General features: G+C 40.3%; 1 protein-coding gene across 1 annotated transcript in view; it reads left to right on the top strand.

Annotated features, from left to right (window-relative positions):
* Nucleotides 1-23,219, top strand: part of ror1 (receptor tyrosine kinase-like orphan receptor 1) — a 126,517-nt gene extending 103,298 nt beyond the window's left edge. The window contains exons 5-12 of the mRNA XM_053322231.1: nucleotides 11,839-11,966; nucleotides 13,313-13,630; nucleotides 14,123-14,368; nucleotides 14,768-14,982; nucleotides 19,202-19,381; nucleotides 20,444-20,671; nucleotides 21,410-21,774; nucleotides 22,388-23,219. Of these exons, the coding sequence (XP_053178206.1) occupies nucleotides 11,839-11,966; nucleotides 13,313-13,630; nucleotides 14,123-14,368; nucleotides 14,768-14,982; nucleotides 19,202-19,381; nucleotides 20,444-20,671; nucleotides 21,410-21,774; nucleotides 22,388-23,084 (2,377 nt within the window). The 3' untranslated portion in view covers nucleotides 23,085-23,219. The remainder of the gene's footprint in view (nucleotides 1-11,838; nucleotides 11,967-13,312; nucleotides 13,631-14,122; nucleotides 14,369-14,767; nucleotides 14,983-19,201; nucleotides 19,382-20,443; nucleotides 20,672-21,409; nucleotides 21,775-22,387) is intronic.
* Nucleotides 23,220-23,582: the final 363 nt, after the last annotated feature.

The raw sequence follows: 23,582 nt of genomic DNA, 5'->3' as shown, positions 1-23,582 counted from the left end.
TGCCGTCTTGTTGTGGATTCTTTTTAGCGCAGTGCTGATTGATTGGGGATCCGGGCCCTAATATGACTCATCAGGGACAGGGCCTTTGACATGACCTGGTCCCTGGGCACCAGTACTATTTGAAACCAGAGATCCCACCACAGCCCCCTTCCACAAGCCTGGATGCCTCTCTGCTAAATGCTGCCCAGGTCAGGGGGCTTCACACGCATACATCTGAACATACACACACACACATATGGAGTCTGCCTGCTTGAACCATAATCAGCCATTAAAATAATTATTATATTATCAGGTTTTAGGTAAGGTATGAGTCTCCTTTTACACACTGCACACGACGAGGTTCATATACAACTTATTATGAACGAGGCTTTCACACTCAGCTTGGACAGGGCCCACTTCCTGTTTCCTGTTTCCCAGAATCCCCTGTGTCTGTCTGTTGGTGATCCTGTTGGCAGGTCTGGTCAAGGTCAGGTCTGGTAAAGTCTGTGGTTCAACTGTGTGTGTGTGTGTGTGTGTGTGTGTGTGTGTGTGTGTGTGTGTGTCACGCTTTCTCCCTAAGGGTTACAAGGCCTAGATGGGGTATGTGGGGTTTCCCTGAACTCTGCCCTAAACCTCCCATGAACACACAAATACGCACGCTTCTGCACAGAAAAGAAACACACACATGCAGACAAGGACGCACAGAGTGCGTTCTTTCTTTGCCCTTGGTGGTGATGGTGGAGTTTATGAGAGAAACAGAGGGAGACACAGCCTGCCTCAAGTATTTCTAGGTATAAATAGAGGCCTTTGTTTGCAGTTTGGACGTCTATCCCGCAAATATGAATCAAAGCATGTCTAATAATTTGTTGAACTTAATTGGATCAATGCAGTTTGATGTAAAGCATGATAAAGGATATCCTTTTTGTCCTGATGCCTATCAAATTGTATGCATATGACTAGGGCATTTTGGGTTGTGATAAATAAGACAGAAAGGTCAGAGGCTTTACCCATGAAGACACTCAGACAACAACAGGCTTTTCCAATAGCATACTGAATAACTTGGAGACATTCAAATGAATGCTGTTGTGGTAGTTGATCATTAACAGGAATAATGTCAAATGCTCATTACAAACTGCTTGTAATGAGCATTTGCTATTTACATCACTTTAACATTTATCAAGAGCACATTGTAAATGTGGGTGATAGGTCTGAGAGTGTGTGTTTCGTCTTTGTACCAGCTGAATAATGTGCCATTTATTCCAGTTGGTTTTTAAGAGCTCAGAGGCCTGTAAATGAATCTTTTATTGGAAGATTAGCAAAGGGTGAGAGTGTATAGTATGTGTGCGTCTGCATATAGATGTCTATTTTTAGGCTTATATGTAATTTTATCCATTTGTCGATTGCTATCCAGAATTGTTTGTTTGGAGTTCTTCCAGTATTTTTTTCACAAAAGTCTCACTTGTTAGACCACAAGTTATCTTTGGCTATGTTCACATTATATGTGTTTAAAGGCCCAAATCCAATTTATTTGTCTCTAAGTGACGCAAATCAGATTTTTTTCACTGAAGTATTTTTGTGGAAAATCTTCAATTAAACATACAAACAAAATTCTCCAGGCGTCTGAGTTCATCACTTCTTTATTACATGCACATGGGAAACATTACATCAGTGCAAGCTCTAACTTGACTTGTGTACCATATTTGTATGACCTTTGCAAGACTCCTGTGTGACGAGAAATTAATTTTGCTTCCATATGACAAACTGCATGATCTGGCGAGACATCTACTCAAGATAAAACAATATGACTAAAGTATATTGCCAGTTTTACTTTTAAATTGGTTATTAAGTGAATTACCTCAGTTACATAAGTGTTTAATGGGCATGATACATAGTTATTTATCTTATAAAAGTTAATTGGTTACTACATTTCCATTAGTGTAAACAAACCAAATCTGACTTTTTCATATCAGTTCTGGGCCACTGTGGTCCTAGATCTGATTCATATCTGATATCTGGCTGTGGGGCCGCTGGCAAAACGTTCAGATCTGAGTTGTTTTTAACACCTCACTTCCCTGCACATATCACCTGTCGTAATCATTCAGTGTTTGCACTAACAGCCTGGTAACAACAAACATGGAGGACAGCAACAACAGTGACAGGTCAAAGAAAAGACAAGGACATTTCAAATTTGTTTGACATTCACAGAGAAGTTTATATTCGAGCCAAACTGGAAAAAACTTATCGTAACTGAATTCTAGCACAGCCGTGTCATCTACCTTTATGATTTGTAGCAGAAATTACATCACTGTTGTTATAGTTATATGCATGCGTGGAAGTTTAGGGCCTCAACAGTGTTCAAACTGGACCATCAGTGCCACTTACAAGCATGAATGTGAATCATCAACACTAAAAAATCTGAATTGAGCATTAAGACTTGTAATGTGAATGCAGCCTTTGAGCCAGGGACTAATGTCTCAAATATGATTGACTGTGATCCTCAGTGTGCACTAGAAGTCATTTTCTGATGCAGCGTTGTGATTTACCTTTCTGTTGTGCCCACATTTCTTCAGCATGTTTCAGCTTAATCAGATGATACACTCAATGTCAGATGTGGGTTTTATGTGGAAGAGAAAGTAATAATTGTAGTGCTACCAAAAGCAGAAGAAGGTGTTTTAAGTCAGGAACAGTGCATAAGTCATACAAAGTCATCAGTAAGTCATCATTAAGTGTTGCAGCTGCATTGTATTCAGCAAGGCTACTGTCAGTGATTCAATTCATCACTGCAGAGGGAGTAACCAATTGTTTAACTTTTGTTTTGACATTTCCCACTGATTTATACTGGAAAACATAAATAAAAATGCTCGATTGAGCAAAGACATAACAAAAGATATTGTCAACAGCCGTTTAACAGCTTTGTAAAAAATGATCCTTTAACAAGTCAATTTTATTTGTTTTCTGTATCCTACAGACACCTTTCATAGCATGGTGTATAAAGAGGGATTATTTATGGATTCAATGTTTTCCTTCCCAACAGTACATGCCTTTAGTGACTCTTAATCGCTCTCATCACGGATTATTCCACTTTCCTCAGGAAGCTACGCTTGTGTTCAAACGTGTGTATTCATGTTCCTTCAGCACCGTCAGTAGCCAGTCAGCCAAAACATGTGTCCTCCTGTCTGTTTTAAGTGTCTGCCTTTGTGTGTTCAGATTGAGATCTGTGATCTAAGCAACAAGCTGTCGTAAATCAAGCAGGAAAGTGTGTGTGCGTGTGGTTGTTTGTGTGTGTGTATGTGTGTGGAGAGAGGGGGTTACATACTGTCTAAATCATAGAAGTAGCTTCGCTCTCGGCTATCTCTTTTCCCCTGTTCTTTCTTTTGTGCTCTTTTGCTTTTCCTGTTATTATTGTTTCCACACGGATGTTTGGAGTCAGTTCAAGGAACGCTATTAAGAAAACTGAAGACAGGAATTTTTACAGCAACAAAAAATGGAAAACAAGAATAGAGTTTGTAAAACTGCTCCAGGGGGGAAAAATACTTATTATAAAATAGATTCTCAACTACTTTACCCTCCTCCATTGATTGTCTGTAAAGCCATGATAAAAAGATCCATGCTGCTAGTTGTAGTCAGATTTTTGTGGCACCTTGTTACCTATACATTCTGATGAAATCACAGTACCAAAATTAAGAGATCTTTTAGAGCTCCTGTTTTCCACAATTATCATCCAACTTATTTCTACCTGACTTATGCTTCCCCCCCCCCTCCCTCCTCTCTTTCACTTTTTTCTTTCCTTTTCTTGTTTTTTTAACTTCTGTGGACTTTCTGTACTTTATGTGTCTGTGTCGTTATCGGTCCGTCATTAGTCAAACAAAAACTTCCCCTCCAATTCACCTTTTTAGTAATGGATTTTACTGTGTAACCCCTGTGCTCCATTTGTTTGTGTGTGTATGTGTCTGTCTAAACACCACTGAGTTTATGTTAGGTTTTAGGAGACATATCGCCCTCCTATCCTGCTAATTGACAGGCTGATTGACACCTCCCATCCCCCAAATCTGGACCTCCGGATACCATGCACTCCTCAGGGGAAGTGATGTCACCAGGTCAGGGGCGTTGTGAGGAGTGACAGGATTGATGTAGGGTCCTTCCCTGCATGTCAAATCACCATGTACGTGTTAACCCTATTATTAAAACTCTTAAGCTCCATCCACAGTCCTGACTTCCAGCCTGTGTGGGCAAAGTCTAGGCCCTACAACAAATTCTTCAGCATAGTGCAGTCCAACACATCAAGCAACAGTAACTACAATATATCTGGGAGTCATTCTGAGCCCTATCTTACATAAGATTGGTATCCAAGTAACATTCAGTGAAATGTTAACATAAATAAATGTTTATTTTCTATCTCACATCAAGAGTAATTCAACCATTGGCAATTTCATAACGTTTCACTGTTGTAACAAACCACTGCTTGTTATGTCCTTTCTGGGAAAATTCCTCAGACTCATTGGAAGTGATGCATTTAACATTTTTTTGGCAGCAGAAACAATTGCTTGTTTGAAATATGAACAAGAATTGTATATTTAGCATGAGCAGAGATAGCCAGCGTGACTAAAGGAGTGACATTAGTGCTATGTGAAAAAAACACATCCTCATCATTCATTTAAATGAGACCACCCCATTGACAGAGGGGTGGTTTTGAGACAAAGGCCTCTGCAAAAAAAAAGTTAGACCTGGATCAAATCTTGCCACAATGCAATTCAACATTGTCCAGTAAGCACTGCTTTGGCCAATAAACTATATTTTTGTAGCATTGTTACATGCTATTGTACTGTTAACATCGTGATCATCACAGCAAAGGATAACATTAGTTTTTAAATCAGGTCTAATAGTATTATAAGCTGCTGTGTAGTGTTATGGTGTCTGATAAGCCTTCAAACTAATGCACCTATTACTCGAATAAGACTTTGTGGATCATATTTTAACTCCTCACCAGTACCTGCAGCAGCTTGTCCACACAAGTGCAGCTGCTTGGCATTTTTTTAGCCATACTAGCAGGTTGGCTAGATGTTTGTACAGTATGGTGGGCCATCCACAACTTTTGGTCCTGAAATATCTATTGGATATTGACTCAGTAACTATTGGATTACCATCTTGTAATTTGTGGTTTAAAGTGAAAAGTCTCAACAACTATACAATGGATTGTCATAAAATTTGATACAGATATTCACATCCACTCCAAGATGAACTGAAATGACTTTTCATCTAGCACTGCATCCTCAGATCAACATTCTATTGCAGTTTGTCCAATACTTTGGTTAATACCAAATACCCTCAAAACTAAATGTTTGCGTGAAGCCAAATGAATAAGTATAGTAAACATTATACCTGCTTAATTTGCTAGCGTGCTAACATTCATGTTTAGCCCAAAGCAAGCAAGATGTTGCCCTGCTGGGGGGAAAAAATCCTTTGATCTCTACTTGGAGCTGTTCATCAGACATGACTGTTTTTAATATATTTTAATTAGAGGAAAATGTGCCAACCAAAATCTGTCCTTGGTGTCCTCTCCTCCCCGACTCTTGCATTTCTTCTTGCTTCCTCTGCCAATTCGCTCTGAATCTCTCATCCTTACCTCTGACAGAAGCCTCTATTGTTGCAGTCAGTAAGCAGCAGTAACACGAGGACCCAGGAGGGTCTTTTCATTCTCCATTGTATCCTAATGCAGCGCCTCAGTTGCCCTCGCTCGCTGTTCATTCCCACTGCGGTCACGGGCCACTGGCAGCTACAGACCCCAGTCAACCTCAGCCTCTGGTGGCCGTTTTGGCTCCCTGTCAGTGAGAGATCATTTTAGTGCAACCACATATGCATTCTACAATTCTCCCATGATAATGAAGTTACACTGTCTATGAGCTATGCCTATGTAATTCACAGGCACTGCACAGATAAAACTTTGGCAACATTCAAAGTTTATGTTTTAGCTGAGTACTAATTCTGTGGTATCTTTTCATAATTGCGAACAGGCAGAATAATGTTGAACAGATTTTGTTTTCTGATCTTTTTTATTGTGTATGTCAGACTTTCGTCGAGGAAATGTGGGAGGAAATGTCTCTTGAGTCTCTTGAGGACGGCGGCCACGCGATTGTCCATTGTTTCATTCTTCTCATCTTCCCCGTCCATCCGTTCTTTTCCAGGCCCACAAGTGTCTTTGATTTCTTGTTGGACCCCTTCCTTATAATACTGTACACACACACCATTTCACACACATGCACATACATTAACAAACACTCCCTAAAAAGGCACAAGAGAGTAATATCCCAATGAGTCATTGGGTCCAAGAACCTATTGAAATCCAACATATTAGCTGTGTTGGATGTCATTCCTTCAATACGTCACCTTATCTTAGTTTACTTCAAAATCATACAGAAATGCATTGAACAATAACTCTTCATAATCTCTAACAAATACTTTAAGTAAAACTACAAATTAAATCAATTAAATCAAATTAAATGGGCTGTGGTTTTCTTTAGGTCTCCTCTAAACAACGTACTTTACATCACCACTAACCATTTTGCAGACCATGCTGCTATATTTAAGAAATTTGGGATGCATTTGGTATACTGCCAATAGCATCTATTGCTTTTCATTCATTTTCCCTTGATAATTGGCTGATGATGAGATGTGCAATTTCTCACACTGAAATCGAATCAATCAATTCCACATTATTTTTTGTCAATGTTATGTATGGTAAAGTTTGAAGAAACTGCAATCTGCTTTAAATTCAGTGGAAAGTAAAGACTGCCTAGAACAGTAATAAAAAACACACACAAAACAAGTACGCATTATGAATTTGAAAATGGTTGGTGGCAAGAAGTATTCATGATCTTATTTTATCCATTTTAGTAGCTAATTGGTTAGAGATGGTCATTGTTGTTAAAAAGTCAACACAGATCATAGATGAGCTTCAAAACAACTTGAGAGCTCTGAGAAAATGTGTAAATTTGAGGTTGCTGTCTGGCACCGAAACAAAATCATGGAGTGTGCCTCTAAAAAAACACATATAGCACAAGCTAAGCGGCATCCCCAATCAGGATACAACAGCTGTGACCTCATACTGCCGGCAGCTCATCTCCTCTTCACTCAGCACCCACAGCAGCTCCTGGAAACGAAACCCTGAAATCTGAAATGTCATCGGGATACGCCCCTCGCCTCCTCACCCTTAAATCCCTTCTTTTTCATACCCCCCTCCGACAAAGAGTGTTGAGTTTCACAACCCCAAAACTCAACACAAACCTGTCATCCCATCCCACAGCTTCTTGATGAGGAATACCCAGGTTTACATGCAAAATTTAAAGACTTCTTCCATAATCAAAATCTCAACCAAATTGTAGTCCCAACAATGAAACCCTGAGCAAGTTTGTTTATTCTGGAATAAGCAAAGCATGTGGTACAAAAGATGTGTCACACCAATGTTTTTTAAGATGAAAACATTTTGAATATTGTCATATGGTTAAAAAGGCCACCCCCGTTAACTTTTGAGTAAGTAATGCATTCAAAATACTATCAGGAGCAATAGTTTTTCTGACCTGCACATACAGTAATTCCCCTTTTAGGCCATTTTTAGACATTCAAATATTCCATCTCTTTTGCATCTTCTGCATCCTAAACAATAATGGCTCAAAAACATAGATTTCAGAAGTCCAGCAGTCGTTTGTACAGGTCACACAGACTGACAATGGAACTCTTAAAAGAACTGAGGAAGACACCAAAAGCTTTGCCCGAAAGCTGCTGCTTGCTTTTGACATTGTGGTTTTTTTTTACTTTCCTTGTTAGATTTCTGTGTGATCCTCTGACTGACTGTCTTGGTGAAAGGACTGAAACAGTTGAAAGTGAAGAAGAGTCATCTTTGCAGGGGGGTGACTCATATAGAGAGAGAGGTGGAGGGAAAATTGGTGGTGCAGTGGGGGGTGTTGGCAGATCCTGTGGAGGTAGTGAGAGACTTGACATTTTGATCGATTATGATATTTAGAGGAATCCAGTTGTTTTATCTTTGGCACCAAATCGCACATCTTTCTGAAAGATGATTAAGTGCAGAGGCAACCTTGAATGAATTTTTGTGGGCTGAACATTCAACCTCCATGACTTGCAAAACTCTCCCTTTCCTGTTAGTGTTACATTTGTCATCAGTTATAAACCCTTACCGTTCACCACTGGGGTCAGGGAAGTGTGTGTGTCTGTCACTGTGTTAAAACAATTTTATTCAAGTGAAATCTACCTTAAAATTTTAACGTTGCAGCCAAAACACACACACACACACACACACACACACACACACACACACACACACACACACGCACAGATCACAGCCTGATTCATTCTGTCAACAGTTTCTATTTTATCAGCTTATGATCTGAGCCTCCTTTGTGGGCCCATGCATTTGTATATAAGAGAAAGTGCACGGGACAATATACTCACTAGCCTTTGGCTTTTTATATGTTTATACATTTCAGTTTTTGTGTGAGATTTAGGGCTACAGTTAAATAAATACTCACTCATGTGTGTAATTATATACTGTTGGTGCTTTGTAGATATGTTGCCAGTTTTGGGGTTGTTGTTTTTTTTTTTCTTTTTGCAATTTTTTTCTGACTGACTTTATTTAGTTCCATTATCCTTGACCTATTGATTTTCTACTTCTATTTATGTGCATGTTTGATAGATTCACAATGTTTATTGATGTTACATAACGCACCTTTTTTACTTTCTGTAAAATAATCAAACCAGGAGGATTCGAGTTTAAAGTTTCAACTTTTCTATTTTACTTTCTCCATGCTTCTGCACTAGCTCACTTGGTCACATCACTTTCTTAAATTAAAAAATCCAATATTATTATGCATATTTGCACAAGATACGCAAAGACACAAAAAGTTATCAGCATCCTTCAGGATGTATTAAAAAGCTCTGTCCCCTTTCCCCAAACAGCAAACATGTAGGCTGACTTGAGCAATGGAGCTGCAGTCTTGGTTTCACTGGCACCACCCAGGTGTGAATGTATGTAACCTTATGGATGTTAATCAGGGTGGTGCTGGAAAAAGAGCATGGCTGCTTAGCGAGCACTTCCCTCAATAAATAATGAAGCTGGAAAAAATTTAATTGGACAATGAATCAATGTCCTCAATACCTTGTTTAGGTTCTGTGGTGAAGCTGGCCTTACTGTTTAGATCTGGATTATAGATCGGGTCTCTGAGGGAAAAGCCTCTCCTTGTAATTAACTATTATAAAACATTACACAGAGGGCCCGTGGTGTTGGTGTGTAAAATAAAAGGCTTGAAAAGCCATCCACTGTTTACACAAATAGCAACCGCACTTGGCTCTCTCTGCCTGGGATAGCTGACATGCACAAAAAAACACACAGACGCACACACAGAAATAAATGGAAACCCTCAGATGTCTCACAGCGATTGGCTTTTTGTACATATCTTTCCTTTCCATTTATCTCCTTAGCCATGTTTATAAGTTATTGCTACCTTACTGGACAGGTTACAGATACTTTCCAACTGTGCTGTTGCATGGATTCCTCTCAAACTCGGCTTTCAATATTAGTTGAGTTGGAAAAGAGCTAAATAAATTAAAATATAGAAAGCAGTGAGGGGCGATTTGTTATTTGGGCTGAGCTGGTTTGGTTGAGGCCATTTCGACCGGTCCAGAGTTGTAATTTGCCCGGCGGGGATCTGGCTGCATTGTGGTGGATCGTCTGCTCTCCCTTGTCATTTACTTGTCTGTGTGTGGCTTTATGTTAGTGGGGATGTGTGTGTCCACCATCTTCTGTGACGCACAACCAAACTGCCTGGACACTCTCCAGCCTTCACCCTGTATCTTGTGTGTGTGTGTGTGTGTGTGTGTTTGTGTGTGTGTGTGTGTTTGCCTTTAGCTCAAGCTCCATTTTCATATTCAGATTCATTACATCCAGAATGGTAACAGCCCAATCAATCAACTATCCCTCAAATCATTCATCTGCTTCTCAATGTGGCAGCTTTTTTTATTGCAAGACTCTCCCCTTACAGCTGCACTGCCAGACATGATTTTCACCTAAAGAGATGAAACTCTTTGCCAAGGGAAAAATATCTGAAGATGTAGCAGTTTGTGAGTTTGTGGCTCAATGAAGGGGTGCTAAGCTGTCTGCAGGCACACCGCAACATGAACTCATTATTACTGATTTCCACATTTTAGTAGGAAATTACATATCTGAAGGATAAAATCTGCTTAAACCTGTATTAAGCTATAAATGTACTGTTACCATATCTCTGTGGAATCAGTATATATAGACCATTGCTCTGTAGTTGTGTGTGGGTGTGTGTGTGTCTCCATGTCTGGAAAGCCCATTAAGATTTGCACAGAGAGGGTAGAGGGAGAGAGCTGACCTTGGCCCTTCAGTCACTTAACACTCCTCAGAGAAAGGGAACCTAATGACCCCATACTCACACCATGCTTACACACCCTTGAATTATTAGGACAGGGTGATTTGTGTTTTTTTGTGCCCTAATGGATGTCCATGCATTTGTGTGTATGCATGCTTGCACTATTGTCACCCTGTTTTAGCTGCATCTTTAAAGTGTTTGAGTGACCTTTTACAGTTTTTTGAGTAATAAGTGCAATGCACACATTGTTGCATTGCTTTAAACTACCTGACTCTCACCAGCAAATAGGCAGCAGACATAGTTGGATGCAAATGAAGCGTTAAGCCTCAAGAGACAGTTTTTTCTATTTTACAGTTGTACACGATGTGAAATGAAGCAGTGCATTGCTGTTTTTCATCAAATGGAAGCAACGCATCAATGCATTTAAGGACAAAGTAGAACATGTATATTACATTTATTACCAACAAACTAATTTGTCAGTCTCCGAGTTAATATTTCAGAGACAAATGCAATGTTTAGCAAGTGCTTCTTTCAGTTGAGCTGCAGTGTGTGTAAAGTATGAGGATGTAATCTCATGGTTCTTTTGTGCTCGGTTGTGTGCGAGTGTGAGTGAGTGCATGCACAGTGGCATCATGCACTAGCCCTGTATATTGTGGTTGTGCCTAGTCTTAAAGTCCCCATATGGCACGACTTAAAGCACATGACACAGTGATCTCACACTGAGCGAATAGCCCACAAGTCAGCATGTGGTTTGTGTGTGTGTGTGTGTGTGTGTGTGTGTGTGTGTGTGCGTGCGTGTGTGTGTGAGAGAGCAATCGAAGCAGAACGAGGAAGCAGGAGAGAGATAAATGTATTTGCAAAGATGGGTGAGAACAGAAGATGACTATATAAACTGGGAAGGAAGGAGGAAAGGAAAATTAGAAAAAAGAAGGGCCAAAAAATCAAGAGTCACTGAAGGATGTAAAAGTTGTATAGTTGTGAAAACATAATCATCAACCCTCCACCTCTCATTCTCCCTCTCTCTCTCCCTCTCTCCCTCTCTTTTTGTGTGTGCATATGTTTCAGATTATGGCTGGTGATGACAACTCTCTGCCATAAACAGGAATAAAGTCAAACAGCCAAAAATTCATTCTTGACACAGTTTACATTGATACTGTGAACGAGGATGTGAGTGTGTTTTAGATCTTTGACTGTGTGTGACATATCTTTATCCAAGCAAAGGCAGACTTCTTGTTTTAGGACCAGCAACAAGAAACAGTCATTCCCTCCACAAAAGTGCATCTAGTTGGTTTCGTGTCATATTCAAATATAGCCTGACCTCTAGTGGCGTTTCTTTGAATTGCAGCATCTGTATCTCCATCTGCAGAGGTTTTCTCTCTCTTCTAGCTGTACAAATGTTGCCTGTAAACAAATTTGACATTTTCTGATGTGTCCTCTGTCTCTCTGTATGACTCAGGGACGATTTTGATGAAGAGGGATTCTGCCAACCGTACAGAGGTATTGCCTGTGCCCGCTTCATCGGTAATCGCAGCATCTTCGTCGACTCGTTGCAGATGCAAGGAGAGATCGAGACCCAGATCACAGGTGAGAAACAGGCAATCCATTTCAGCATAAATAGTTGTACTTATACATGTAGTAGGATGGCTTTCATTCATAATGTTTTTATTTTCTTTTGCAACATAGTTGTATTTTAAACTAATTTAGATTCTATATACATGTAATTTTTTCTTAAGTTTCATATTATGTACAAATGTCTAATGAGCGTTTGGTGATGATTCAGACAAACTATGGCATATTAATTTCAGATTTATACTTTTATTCATAATTATAATATTGTATATGCATCAATGCCTGATCAGCAAAGCCTTGCATCAGTTTTAAGGTCAAACTCATCTTTCCATCTCAGGAAAAGCTGAAGTTCACTAGTTCAACCAACATTCAGCAGTTCTGTCTTGATTAGAAGAACCTTGTCTTCACGTTTGTCTTCATAACCTGTTAACAGGCCAATAAAGCATCTTCATAAACCTGACTGTCTGAATACACTCAATCAATCAAAATCTTTTGCAAATGAGGACTGTTTAGAAACTTAATTAATATCTAGAAGAAAGTAAACAGGACATCACTCAAGTAGTTCAAATAAAGTTCAGCTAGGTTACCACACGGCATAGCACACACATGGCCCACATACTGTTTCAGTCTCTTATACACGTCTGCGTCTCTGCTTCCATGTTTTGTTATGCATGTTTGCATGCATATATGAGAGGTCCGTTTAATGTGTATGTTATTGATTACATCCGCACAGCTGTCAGCTGTGAACGGTTCAGGGACAAAAGGGCCATGAACCCAGCCTCTAATCTGAAACATCAAGGACGAGTGATAATTAAGATTTATGATGCCGCAGAGTAGTAATAAGCCTACAGTAGGACTGTAAATCATGCATTAAAAAGCCAGAACATGCACATTCAGTAGCCATTTGCTCTCTTAAATTTAATGTCACCTTTACTGATCTTGAATATCATTTTATTCAAGCAACATGTGCTTTGGATTTGGAAAATTGCCAACTTTACTTATTCACTTTTTAATCGCCTGTCTTCTCCTCCATCCCCCACAGAGCTGCTTTACTGATAATCACAGCCACAGAGAAGCATATGTTTGCAATAACCGTCCCGTATGACTATGAATCATACAATCATACATTTAAAGCTGCAGGTTTTTATTGTCAGTCATCCTCTTTGATCCTCCATGTGTGTAAATGTTCAGAGAGCACAATGTTTATTTGTTATCTTTCAATCTATTATGTTAATATGGAAGCAATGTGAGCACAACATTGCTTTTTAGACTTCTAAAAAATGGATGAGATTAATATATTAGGATAAATCCACAAAGGCCTTTTTGTGTCCTAACTCTAACTGTGCTTCAACTGTTCCTAGCCGCCTTCACCATGATTGGGACTTCCAACCACTTATCCGATCGTTGCTCCCAGTTTGCCATCCCTTCCCTCTGCCACTTCGCCTTCCCGACTTGTGACCGCAGCTCAGGAACTGACAAACCTCGGGACCTGTGTAAAGATGAGTGTGAGATCCTGGAGAACGACTTATGCAAGACGGAATACATCATCGCCCGCTCAAACCCCATTATACTGAAGAGACTAAAGCTGCCAAACTGTGATGACCTGGCTGCCTTTGACAGCCCAGAGGCTGCCAACTGTCTGAGGATCGGCATCCCCATGGCTGAGCCCATTAACAAGAGTAAGACATGTTTTCCCACCAATTGTATTTTATTGGTTTTGAAAATTCTCCTTGCTGGCAAATCAAAAAAAAAAGCTCCAGTATCGAAAACATATTCAACATTTAGCAGGTAGGATGCTCTGAGCTTTGGGTGCATAAACACTGAAAAATCTGTTGCCAATTTTTGATTGCACTCATAACTTCTATGGTCAGTGTAGTATGTCTGGATTTAATATTCTTGTAAAGTTGTTTATAAAGGTAAAGATTTCTTGAACAAGTCTCTGATTTCAGCTGCATTTAAATTTGTCAGTGGTGTAACTCTGACAAAGACAAAAAGTGGCTAAGTATTCACTGTAATTACCTAGCTCAAGCAATCTTCTCTTTTCAAGTTCATTTTGATAGGAGAATGTTTCATGGCACTGAAACATATTTTGTAGGTGAAACATTATTTAAGAAAACTAACTCACACATACTCAAACACCTACTGCACACTATCACCTTGCTCTCCCACAGATCACAAGTGTTACAACAACAGCGGGGCAGACTATCGTGGGACCATCAGTATGACCAAATCGGGGCGTCAGTGTCAGCCGTGGAACTCCCAGTACCCTCACAGCCACACCTACCTGGCCGTCCGTTACCCAGAGTTGAACGGGGGACACTCGTACTGCCGCAACCCCGGGAACAAACATGACGCCCCCTGGTGCTTCACGCTGGATGAGGGGGTCCGCATGGAGCTCTGTGACATACCTATCTGTGGTGAGAGATTTGAACATGTGCCTGTACTCGTTCGTACTTTATGATGTTGTCTTTGTGACATGTGCAGATAGTTGGTTTGCTGGCCAGAAGTTCAATAAGGCATGTCTTAATAAACTGAAACATTCACTTTAACATATGGAGTCATGATGACCTCCATCAGATTTTTCTTCATCTCCATAGTCTAATTGAATGGTATTTAACTGCATATTACACAAATAAAATGTGTGGGAAACTGCTAATATATTGTATTATTGTTTATCATGGCAATTTCATTATTGTCACCAAAATGCGAAAGTATGGCAAACTTGATATCTGTATCTCATTTTCACATTATATTTCCCAGACGTACAATAATCTATACATCTGATATTATTCTCCTTTTCCCATCTATCACCATAGACCATAAAGAAAAGTCTGGCGGCGGCAACATGGAGATCTTGTACATCCTGGTTCCCAGTGTGGCGATCCCGTTAGCCATTGCCCTGCTCTTCTTCTTTATTTGCGTGTGCCGCAACAACCAGAAGTCGCCCAGGCCTCCTGCACCCCGCCAACCCAAACCAGTCCGTGGACAAAATGTTGAGATGTCTATGCTCACAACTGCATACAAGCCAAAGGTACAGTTTGTGTGTGTATGTTTAAGTGTGAGGTAGAAAGATGCTAGGAATGAGCATGCTTCCCTATTTGACTTTTCTTAAACAAACAGATATTAACCAGATGCACATTTATGGATTTTTTGTTTGTTATGCTGCAGCTCATAAAAACAGGCTGAGTATATCATATCTGTTTTGGGAGTTTAAACTATAGCCAACTATTATTTGTTTTTCATATACATTTTTGATATGAAATTTGAGAGTATAAAACATCTGCTAATGATATATCCAATGTTCTTCTTTTTATATGAACACAAAACAGTTTTGTGGATGATACCTTTAATTTTTTCTTACTAAATAACTGTGATCAAGGTATGCACTGGGCAGGACATTTGCAGTGCTCTCTGGTTAGCAAACTTTGTAATAGAGACTCTAGTGGCATGTCTGCACTGTAATACCGTGTTAATATAATCTATAAAGTGTCAGAAAACATTGACAAACACCCATCACGATTTCCTGACGCCTGAGGTGACTTGTTTTGCCTGACCAACACTCTAAAACCTAAAGATATTCAGTTTACTGTCACATACAACAAAGAAAAGCAGCAAATCTTCACAACACCCAAAACTGTCCAGTCAATGAGTTACTTTGTCCACTCATATGAGTTTATGTTTCTTCCTGTTAACTGCTCTTGGTTTGCTTGTAAAACATGAACGTGAACATTAACAAGGTAAAAACTAGAAAGCAATCATGTTTTCTAATTTCAACATTTTTTTGATACAAACTACATGTGTGAACGCAAACTTAGCTTCAGGAAGATATCTCACACTATGTTTTTTCACTGCACATGTCACCACCATCTTTGTCTGCCACTTTCTCTCAGAATATATCAGACATGCAAACTCAGGTCTTCCTTCTTATAGCACCAGTGATGCTAAACACACACGCATGTACACATATATACTCACATAGCATTTTGGAATCTTCTGTGGTGAATCTAAATGTGAACTCTTTTGCTGTGTTTGTCTTTTCTGAAATCATAAGAGCAGACTGCAGAAGGAGTCAAAACACTGGCACAGCACCCCGTGTGTCAACTGAGATGCCTCACAGCATGCTGTGGTTACTGGTGTGGGTGTGTGTGTGTAGGTGGGTGGGTGGGTGGGTGGACATGACCTGTCTCAGGCAGAGCTTCAGATCTCTTTCATCAGAGCCCAGCAGGTCCAGGAATGTTCAACTGCAGCACTTTCCCCCTCTGTTTATTTCTCTCCCACTGTCTCTTGTCTTCTTCCACATTGCTCCTTCACACTCTTCCTCTCCCTCCTGCTCTCACTTAATCCATCTTTCTTTGTTGCTCTTCCCCTGTCTCTCCCTCCATCCCTTTACTTCTAGAAGTCTTTTTCATCTTCCCCTTTCTCTCCCCCCTCCCCTCTTTTACAGAATGTCTTTGTAATGTAGATCATCAAGCCTCTGCTCTGCCAGCCAATACATAGCTCACATTAGGATCATATTTCTTTTAAGGTTGCACACTCAGTCATATCATGTCTGTTTATCTTTTTCCACATAATTTTTTGGGTGGTGGCGGGTGGGGGGGCTTATCTAGACAATGTGTCTGCCTGTTGCAAAGCAGAGCTTGTTGCTCAAGGTAATGTGTATAATATTACCATCAACAGCTGTAGACAGAACCGCAACATGTCACAGAAGCGTCAGAAACCATTAATATCTTTGGTTTATTTTGTTTTTTTGGAATGGAACAAATGTTTCTCTGACCTAAAAAGGGAGCCTCTCCTCACTGTGTTTAGATGACTTTGTATCTGCAAAGAGTCAGGTTTACAGGGGATCAAAGAGAAAGTGACAAGCATAAAGTCATGGAATTATACAGAGGATTTTAAATGCTCTTATGGACAATAGGGTTTGAAATTTGGTTTACACATAACAGACAACATTATGATCCATTTTAAGCAGAAAAATAATTTACCAGGGTGCATTTTCTCACCTGTTTTCCAGTATGTATATCTAAATGCTAGAATTTGCAATCCAAGTGTGTGATTCCTACCTTTTTTGATAGGTTGCAAAATGTCAAATTATCATATCTTTCCTCCCTTTTTTGTTATCGTATCTTCAGCTTTGTCTTGCTTAGACTGCTACCCAGCAGGCTTTGCTGCAGGGTCACCCAGAGGCCATTCCCTGTGACTATCCATTTAGACACACATAAACATACACACACACAACCTGCAGTGGTGTGAGGAGGATCTGAGGGTTTGGGTGTGGGGAGGAACGAAGGGGTGAAACAAACCCATAACTGAAAACATCTGTGTCTCTCATAACATCAGCAAGCCCCCACACTCCCTTCACAGTACACACTCATACACACGCATACACACACCACCCCCCTCAGAGCTCACACAGGCCTGTGTGTCTCTGCTGCTCGCCGAGGAATTTCATTATTCATCTCAGAGTTCCTGGAATCTGAAAATCTCTGCCAACCTCTCCTCACCTTTTATCTTCTCCCAAGTACAGCTACACACACACACACACATCTTCTGTAGCTCTCTCTTATGCACACGCACACACACACACACACACACAATCCCTTCTCCTTCAGTGGTCACTTGGACAACTCTTAGACAGAAGTATAAACAACCTCATCCAGACTTTTATTTACACACAGTCACACTAATTCCCTGATTATTCATCTTCTAGATGAGCATATGACCTCTTTTTGACCTCTAGTAGCGCTGTTAAACAGATTTGTTGTGCATGCTCCTCGGTGATGCAATACACGATCCTACCAATCATTTCATACTATTTCACTGATCTGTAGTTGACTCTAATGTGCCAAGAGACACAGCAATGCACCAACAAACACAGAGGAGAAGAAGAATTCCAGCCAATAAACAACTATGTAAATGATGCAGGATTTTAAATCCTTTAAAAAATCAGTTTTGCAAATGTTTTATGAGGAAGGAAACTGAGTAAACACATTTGTATTGGACTGGATACACAAAGAGTTTTGGAGTGAACAGTGAATGTAAACAGAACTTTTGTTTGTATACAGAACTACACTGTGCACAATTAATACTGTAGCACAGGGGTTGTTAGAGATGACTCAACCCTTAAATAAATAATAATAAATCTCTTTGGTCCAACTTTCTAGGATACATCTGGGATTATTTTACAATTTTCACAAATCCAATGATCCATAACTTTATACCCCACTACTTCCCTAGTTGTTGTACTCATCTCCATGTCCAGTCATTCGCCTCAATCTGTAAAAATAGATCACAAATACAATATAATATTTCATTTGTAAATAAGGGAATTAATTTAGAGCATTTGTTTTGGATGTGGATTAATGTGTAATCACAACAATTCAGGCTCTTTTCATTTGTGACACTTCAACACAAGAACCATTTTAATCTGTTAGCACTTTGTTGATTATTGCACTACTTGTTGTTTGTGGTATTCCATATGTACCTGTCTACTTCCAGACATTTGTTGGAACGTGTTACTCTTAAATTTAAAACTTCTGTCCAGAACTCTTTCTAATTGCACAAACCTTTGAGAATTTGTACCACAGCTCTTTTAAGTCACTGTCCCCTAACATTTTATTATCTTGAAATCCTTTTGTGTCTCTCCTTTTTTCTCTCTCTCATCATTTCACAGTAAGAACTACATTTGATTAAGTCCAAGTGAAGTGTGAAAAGTCTGTGAACCTGTTAAAACCCCACAATTGATCTCAATCCAGCTGGATTTAGCTGCACAAACAAACCCAGCAGTGTCATCCCTCACTCTACAGCTTTTGTTGTTATTTCAGCAGCCTCTCTCATTCTACAGTCTTACTGGCAAAGGAATTAATTGCTTAGTCTTCCTAAATACAGATTGTCTGTCAGCTAGATGACATTTTTAAGATGTCAATGTGTTGCCAGATTTCAAGATTTTCCCCACTTGGCTTAATGAGAGCCATTAGGAGCTGATGTAATGGATTGAATCTGATTATGGCAATTATCAACTCTCCAGACTGCAGTTGTATTTATCTTATATGCATTGCCATGCTCACACAAAGTGAGACACATATTGGGTGTTGTATTAGGCAGTTTGCCTGTATCGAGTTAGAGGTACTTATGTAACCTTCATGTCAATAGTTTACCTTTTCCATACAAGGATAATGATGAGGAAAATGGACTGGCCTAACAAAGAAAATAATGATCTAATCCTTCTCTCTTCTCTTTTTGTCTCTCTGCAGAGTAAGGCTAAAGAGCTTCCCCTGTCGGCTGTGCGTTTCATGGAGGAGCTTGGAGAGTGCACTTTAGGGAAGATCTACAAGGGTCACCTGTACCTGCCAGGCATGGACCAGGCACAGCTTGTGGCCATAAAGACAATGAAGGATGTCTCCAACACGCAGCAGTGGGGGGAATTACAGCAGGTACAGAATGGATCCCTGCCCGCAAAGCTTTAGGTGTACTTCCTCTAACTTTGTTTCATTTAAAGAAATACTCAAAGACTTGTAAACATATCCCTTATTGGTGAGCCAGTAGATCAGGGTTTTCAAACTCATTTTAGTTCAAGGGCCACATACAGCCCAATTTGATCTCAAGTGGGCTGGACCAGTAAAACCAATAAAACCATTGCAGAACTACATAATAGGCTACCTTGGTAAAAGATTCAGATAAAAATGTGTCCAAGCCCACCGAGGCAAAATTGTCCTTCAAATCTGGATCACATTGCAATTATCTGAAGTTGGATGCTCAAAGATCAGTTCAAGATCAGAAGTCTTCATTGTGAATGGTCAGTGAAATAGGCGAGAACAGCAGTGCATTTCATTGAAAAATTGGAATTACTTTACTGCAATTTTCATACTTCGCTAAGTTATCCAGTGGGCTGAATTGGACCCCTTGGTGGCTTGGTTCTGGCCCGTGGACCATATGCCTGACACCCCTGCAGTAGATGATTCACTCAACATAAGGTCGATGATAAGGTCGTGTTATCTCAAAAAGATGAAAATAACAACCTGTCGCAGCTCTAAGGCTAAACAGCCAATCATTTTAGAATACATGCTTCCAACTGGCAATTTGTGCAGATTGGAGACATGAAATGTGGTACTGCAAGGCGCTTCTTTCACGGTGGAAAGATCTCTCTTCCCACAAGATGTACAGCGTGACTTGCTATATTTCCACAGAAAGTAAATGTGGTGGGCGTTGGGAGAATGTATTTAAAAAAATCACAGAACAGCAGATGGATGTTCACTTGAAATAGCTCCAAAAATAAACTGTGACTTTTGGCAGCCCTGTTCAGATAAATTTAGAAGGGTTAAAATATAATCATCACTTTCCATTTGAGTTAGATGTGAACTGCCCCACATTTAAAGTGATAAATATAATATAGCAAATATCATTTTTTTAAAACTCCCCCAAATTTCTTATCCAAACAAAGCAGCTGTCTTTCTTATTGCTTAACATTCACCAATACGTTTTGGTTCCTAATACAGGAGGCCGCAGTGCTGACGGAGCTACAACACCCCAACGTGGTGTGCCTGTTGGGTGTGGTGACCCAGGAGCAGCCTGTCTGTATGCTGTTTGAGTTTCTCCCTCAAGGCGACCTCCACGAATTCCTCATCATGCGTTCGCCACACTCTGATGTTGGCTGCAGCAGTGATGAAGATGGCACAGTTAAATCGAGCCTGGATCATGGAGACTTCCTGCATATGTCCATACAGGTGAGATCAGAAAGCAATTTAGCCTTTAAATGTCATCCAGGGGTATAAAGCATTTTTTAATTTTTCTAATATTAAAGTAGATCAGTGTTTCTTAATTTGGATTTTAGCCCAGTGTCTTGATTTGTCAACCATCCCCAACATTGTTGCATCTAAATTATATCAATAGTATACATTTTTGGATGTCCAGCTTTCATTACATAACATAATACCCAGAGCACGAATGGGCATTAAACGCTCCGGATTGAACTTTTAAAACTATGCTGTTTGTGCTGCCATCAGCGATCATAAGCTGAAGTTTAAACTCTGTAGAAATCTGGCAAAACAGATGACAGCTGTGAGATGAATTAAGCAACTATATTGTTCTTTATTGAATCAACAATGCATTTTTTGCTACAGCATTTAGAGCAATTGCCCATTCCAAACTGATGGAAAAACAAGACTTTACAACCACTGATGAAACAAACTTGTACTATTGTTAAATTATCCAGGAGACTCCACATGCTGCCAGTTTCTTGCCTGCTTAAGCTGCAGTCACTGAGATTGTCATATATTAAATGTTTTTGTATTAACTATTTGGAAATGCTGATGAGTGGAGGTTCCTGTGCTTGCTTGGTCAACAACACCACACATTTGCTTCATCTCAAAATTGAAATGTGGTTAAGTCATCTCTCCTCCTACTTTTTCCTTTGTCACATCAAATTAATCTTTAAATTACTTTTTCTAACTAATGTAATCCAGGTGGCTGCTGGGATGGAGTACTTGGCCAGTCACTTCTACATCCATAAAGACCTTGCAGCTCGGAACATCCTAGTCGGTGAACAGCTGCACGTCAAAATCTCTGACCTGGGCCTCTCCAGAGAGATCTATTCCTCAGACTACTACTGCCTCCAGCCTAAAACCCTGCTGCCCATCCGTTGGATGCCCCCTGAGACCATCGCCTATGGAAAGTTCACCACAGACTCAGACATCTGGTCGTTCGGAGTGGTGCTGTGGGAGATTTTCAGCTATGGCCTGCAGCCATATTATGGCTTCTCAAACCAGGAAGTGATGGAGATGGTGAGAAAGAGGCAGCTGCTGCCCTGCCCTGAGGACTGTCCACCGAGGTATGTTTAGCTTAATGTTGCAGGTGTAACTTGAAGTGTGAGACCTCATACACCTTGTAACTGTTGTAACTTCTATTTATCTTCACCTTGTGTTTCAAAGCACATACAGTTTTTTTGTTTATCACTACTGAAGACCCTATTCTTCATCTCAATGCAAAAAAGGAAAAAGCTAATGATCTACACAGATGTGCAAATGGAAACACATGAATCAGTTCTTCAGATGTCATACATTGTTACAAAATGCAGTCACTAACAGTTTTTAAATGTTGATTGAAACCTTAATGATGGAAAAAATGAAACAAGGAATATAGTCAAATAAAATTCTGTCACAGTTGAAAAAAAAATGATATTCTACAAAATACATGATTCTACTTCATTGTACACATTTTGCTAAATAGCTCAACATTAATGGATTAGTCAGTTAACTTGTTGAATCAACTGACTGATTTAAAAAAGTAATGTTTCAGCACTATTCATCACATGAACAGCATCCACGCAAATAGTGAGTTGGAGTCATTAGCAATGCTTATGCTGTTAAAAGTATAATGTCTTCAAAAATAATTGTGACATAAATAACTATAAATGGTAACAAATTAACTCTGTTGTCACTCAGGTTTTATGGTATGATGACTGAGTGCTGGCAGGAAGGACCTGCACGGCGACCACGATTCAAAGACATCCACGGCCGCCTGCGAGCCTGGGAGGGGCTGTCATCTCACGCCAGCTCCAGCACACCGTCTGGTGGTGGAGGCAACGCCACCACCCAGACCACCTCGCTCAGTGCCAGCCCTGTCAGCAACCTGAGCAACCCCCGTTATGCTGCTGCCGCCGCTGCTGCAGGTTACCTCTACCCGGCCCAGGCTATTCCCTCATCAGGCCAGATGGCTCCGATTCAAGCCTGGGCACCCATGACTGTGCCGCAAACCCACCCACGTTTTATCCCCGTCAATGGCTACCCCATCCCACCAGGATATGCAGCTTTTCCTGCCCACTTCGCTCCCCCGGCCCCACCTACCAGAGTAATCCAGCACCACCTGCCGCCCCCCAAAAGCCGCTCACCCAGCAGCGCCAGTGGCTCCACCAGCACGGGTCACGTCAGCGGCGTCCCCTCCACCACGGGCTCCAACCATGATGCCAACACACCGCTGCTGTCTCACTGCATCATGCCGGGGAGCGGCGGAGGGCCAATTCAGATGTATGGACAACTATCTCAGAAGCAGCTAGACCACGCAGCACAAACATCAGCGCTGCTTGCTGCTGATTCCGACGTACTGATGTACAACGACTCAGTCATCACCGCAGATCTGTAGATAAATAGAGGGATACTCACACTTTTTTTTTTGCTCGGGACCCACATTTGAGAAGTTTAGCCTCTCACCAAGGGACTGGTCTAAGAATTATACTCTGGTCATGTTGATACTCAACAAACAAGCTTGTGAGAAACACTGCCGCAGCTACACAAGTATACACACAGCTTTGTAATACCTTATTGTTTAAAGCAAGTGTACTTACTATCATGGTTTGAAAATGTTGTGTTATTATTTTAACCTCTGTGTAAATACGGTACATAGGTCCTGAATGAATGAATGAAATACAAAGATATATATTCAAGAGAACATTTTATTAAGGAAAAAAAACTTTTAAGAAGAAAAAGTCAATTTTGTGTCCTCTGACTGACGGGCAACTCAGCAGAAAGTTTCTGTATCAACAATCCAGTTTGTGGACTGTTTCATGCAGAATCCCAAGGAGACCTTATGACCTTTAGGTGCCTTTCACCGTTGGTGTGACTTGCTTTTTTGTGGACAAAA

Source organism: Scomber japonicus, chromosome 7, assembly GCF_027409825.1.
Source record: "Scomber japonicus isolate fScoJap1 chromosome 7, fScoJap1.pri, whole genome shotgun sequence".
Lineage (NCBI taxonomy): Eukaryota > Metazoa > Chordata > Actinopteri > Scombriformes > Scombridae > Scomber > Scomber japonicus.
The sequence above is the reverse complement of the archived record's forward strand: the minus strand, read 5'-3'. Positions and strand labels throughout refer to the sequence as shown.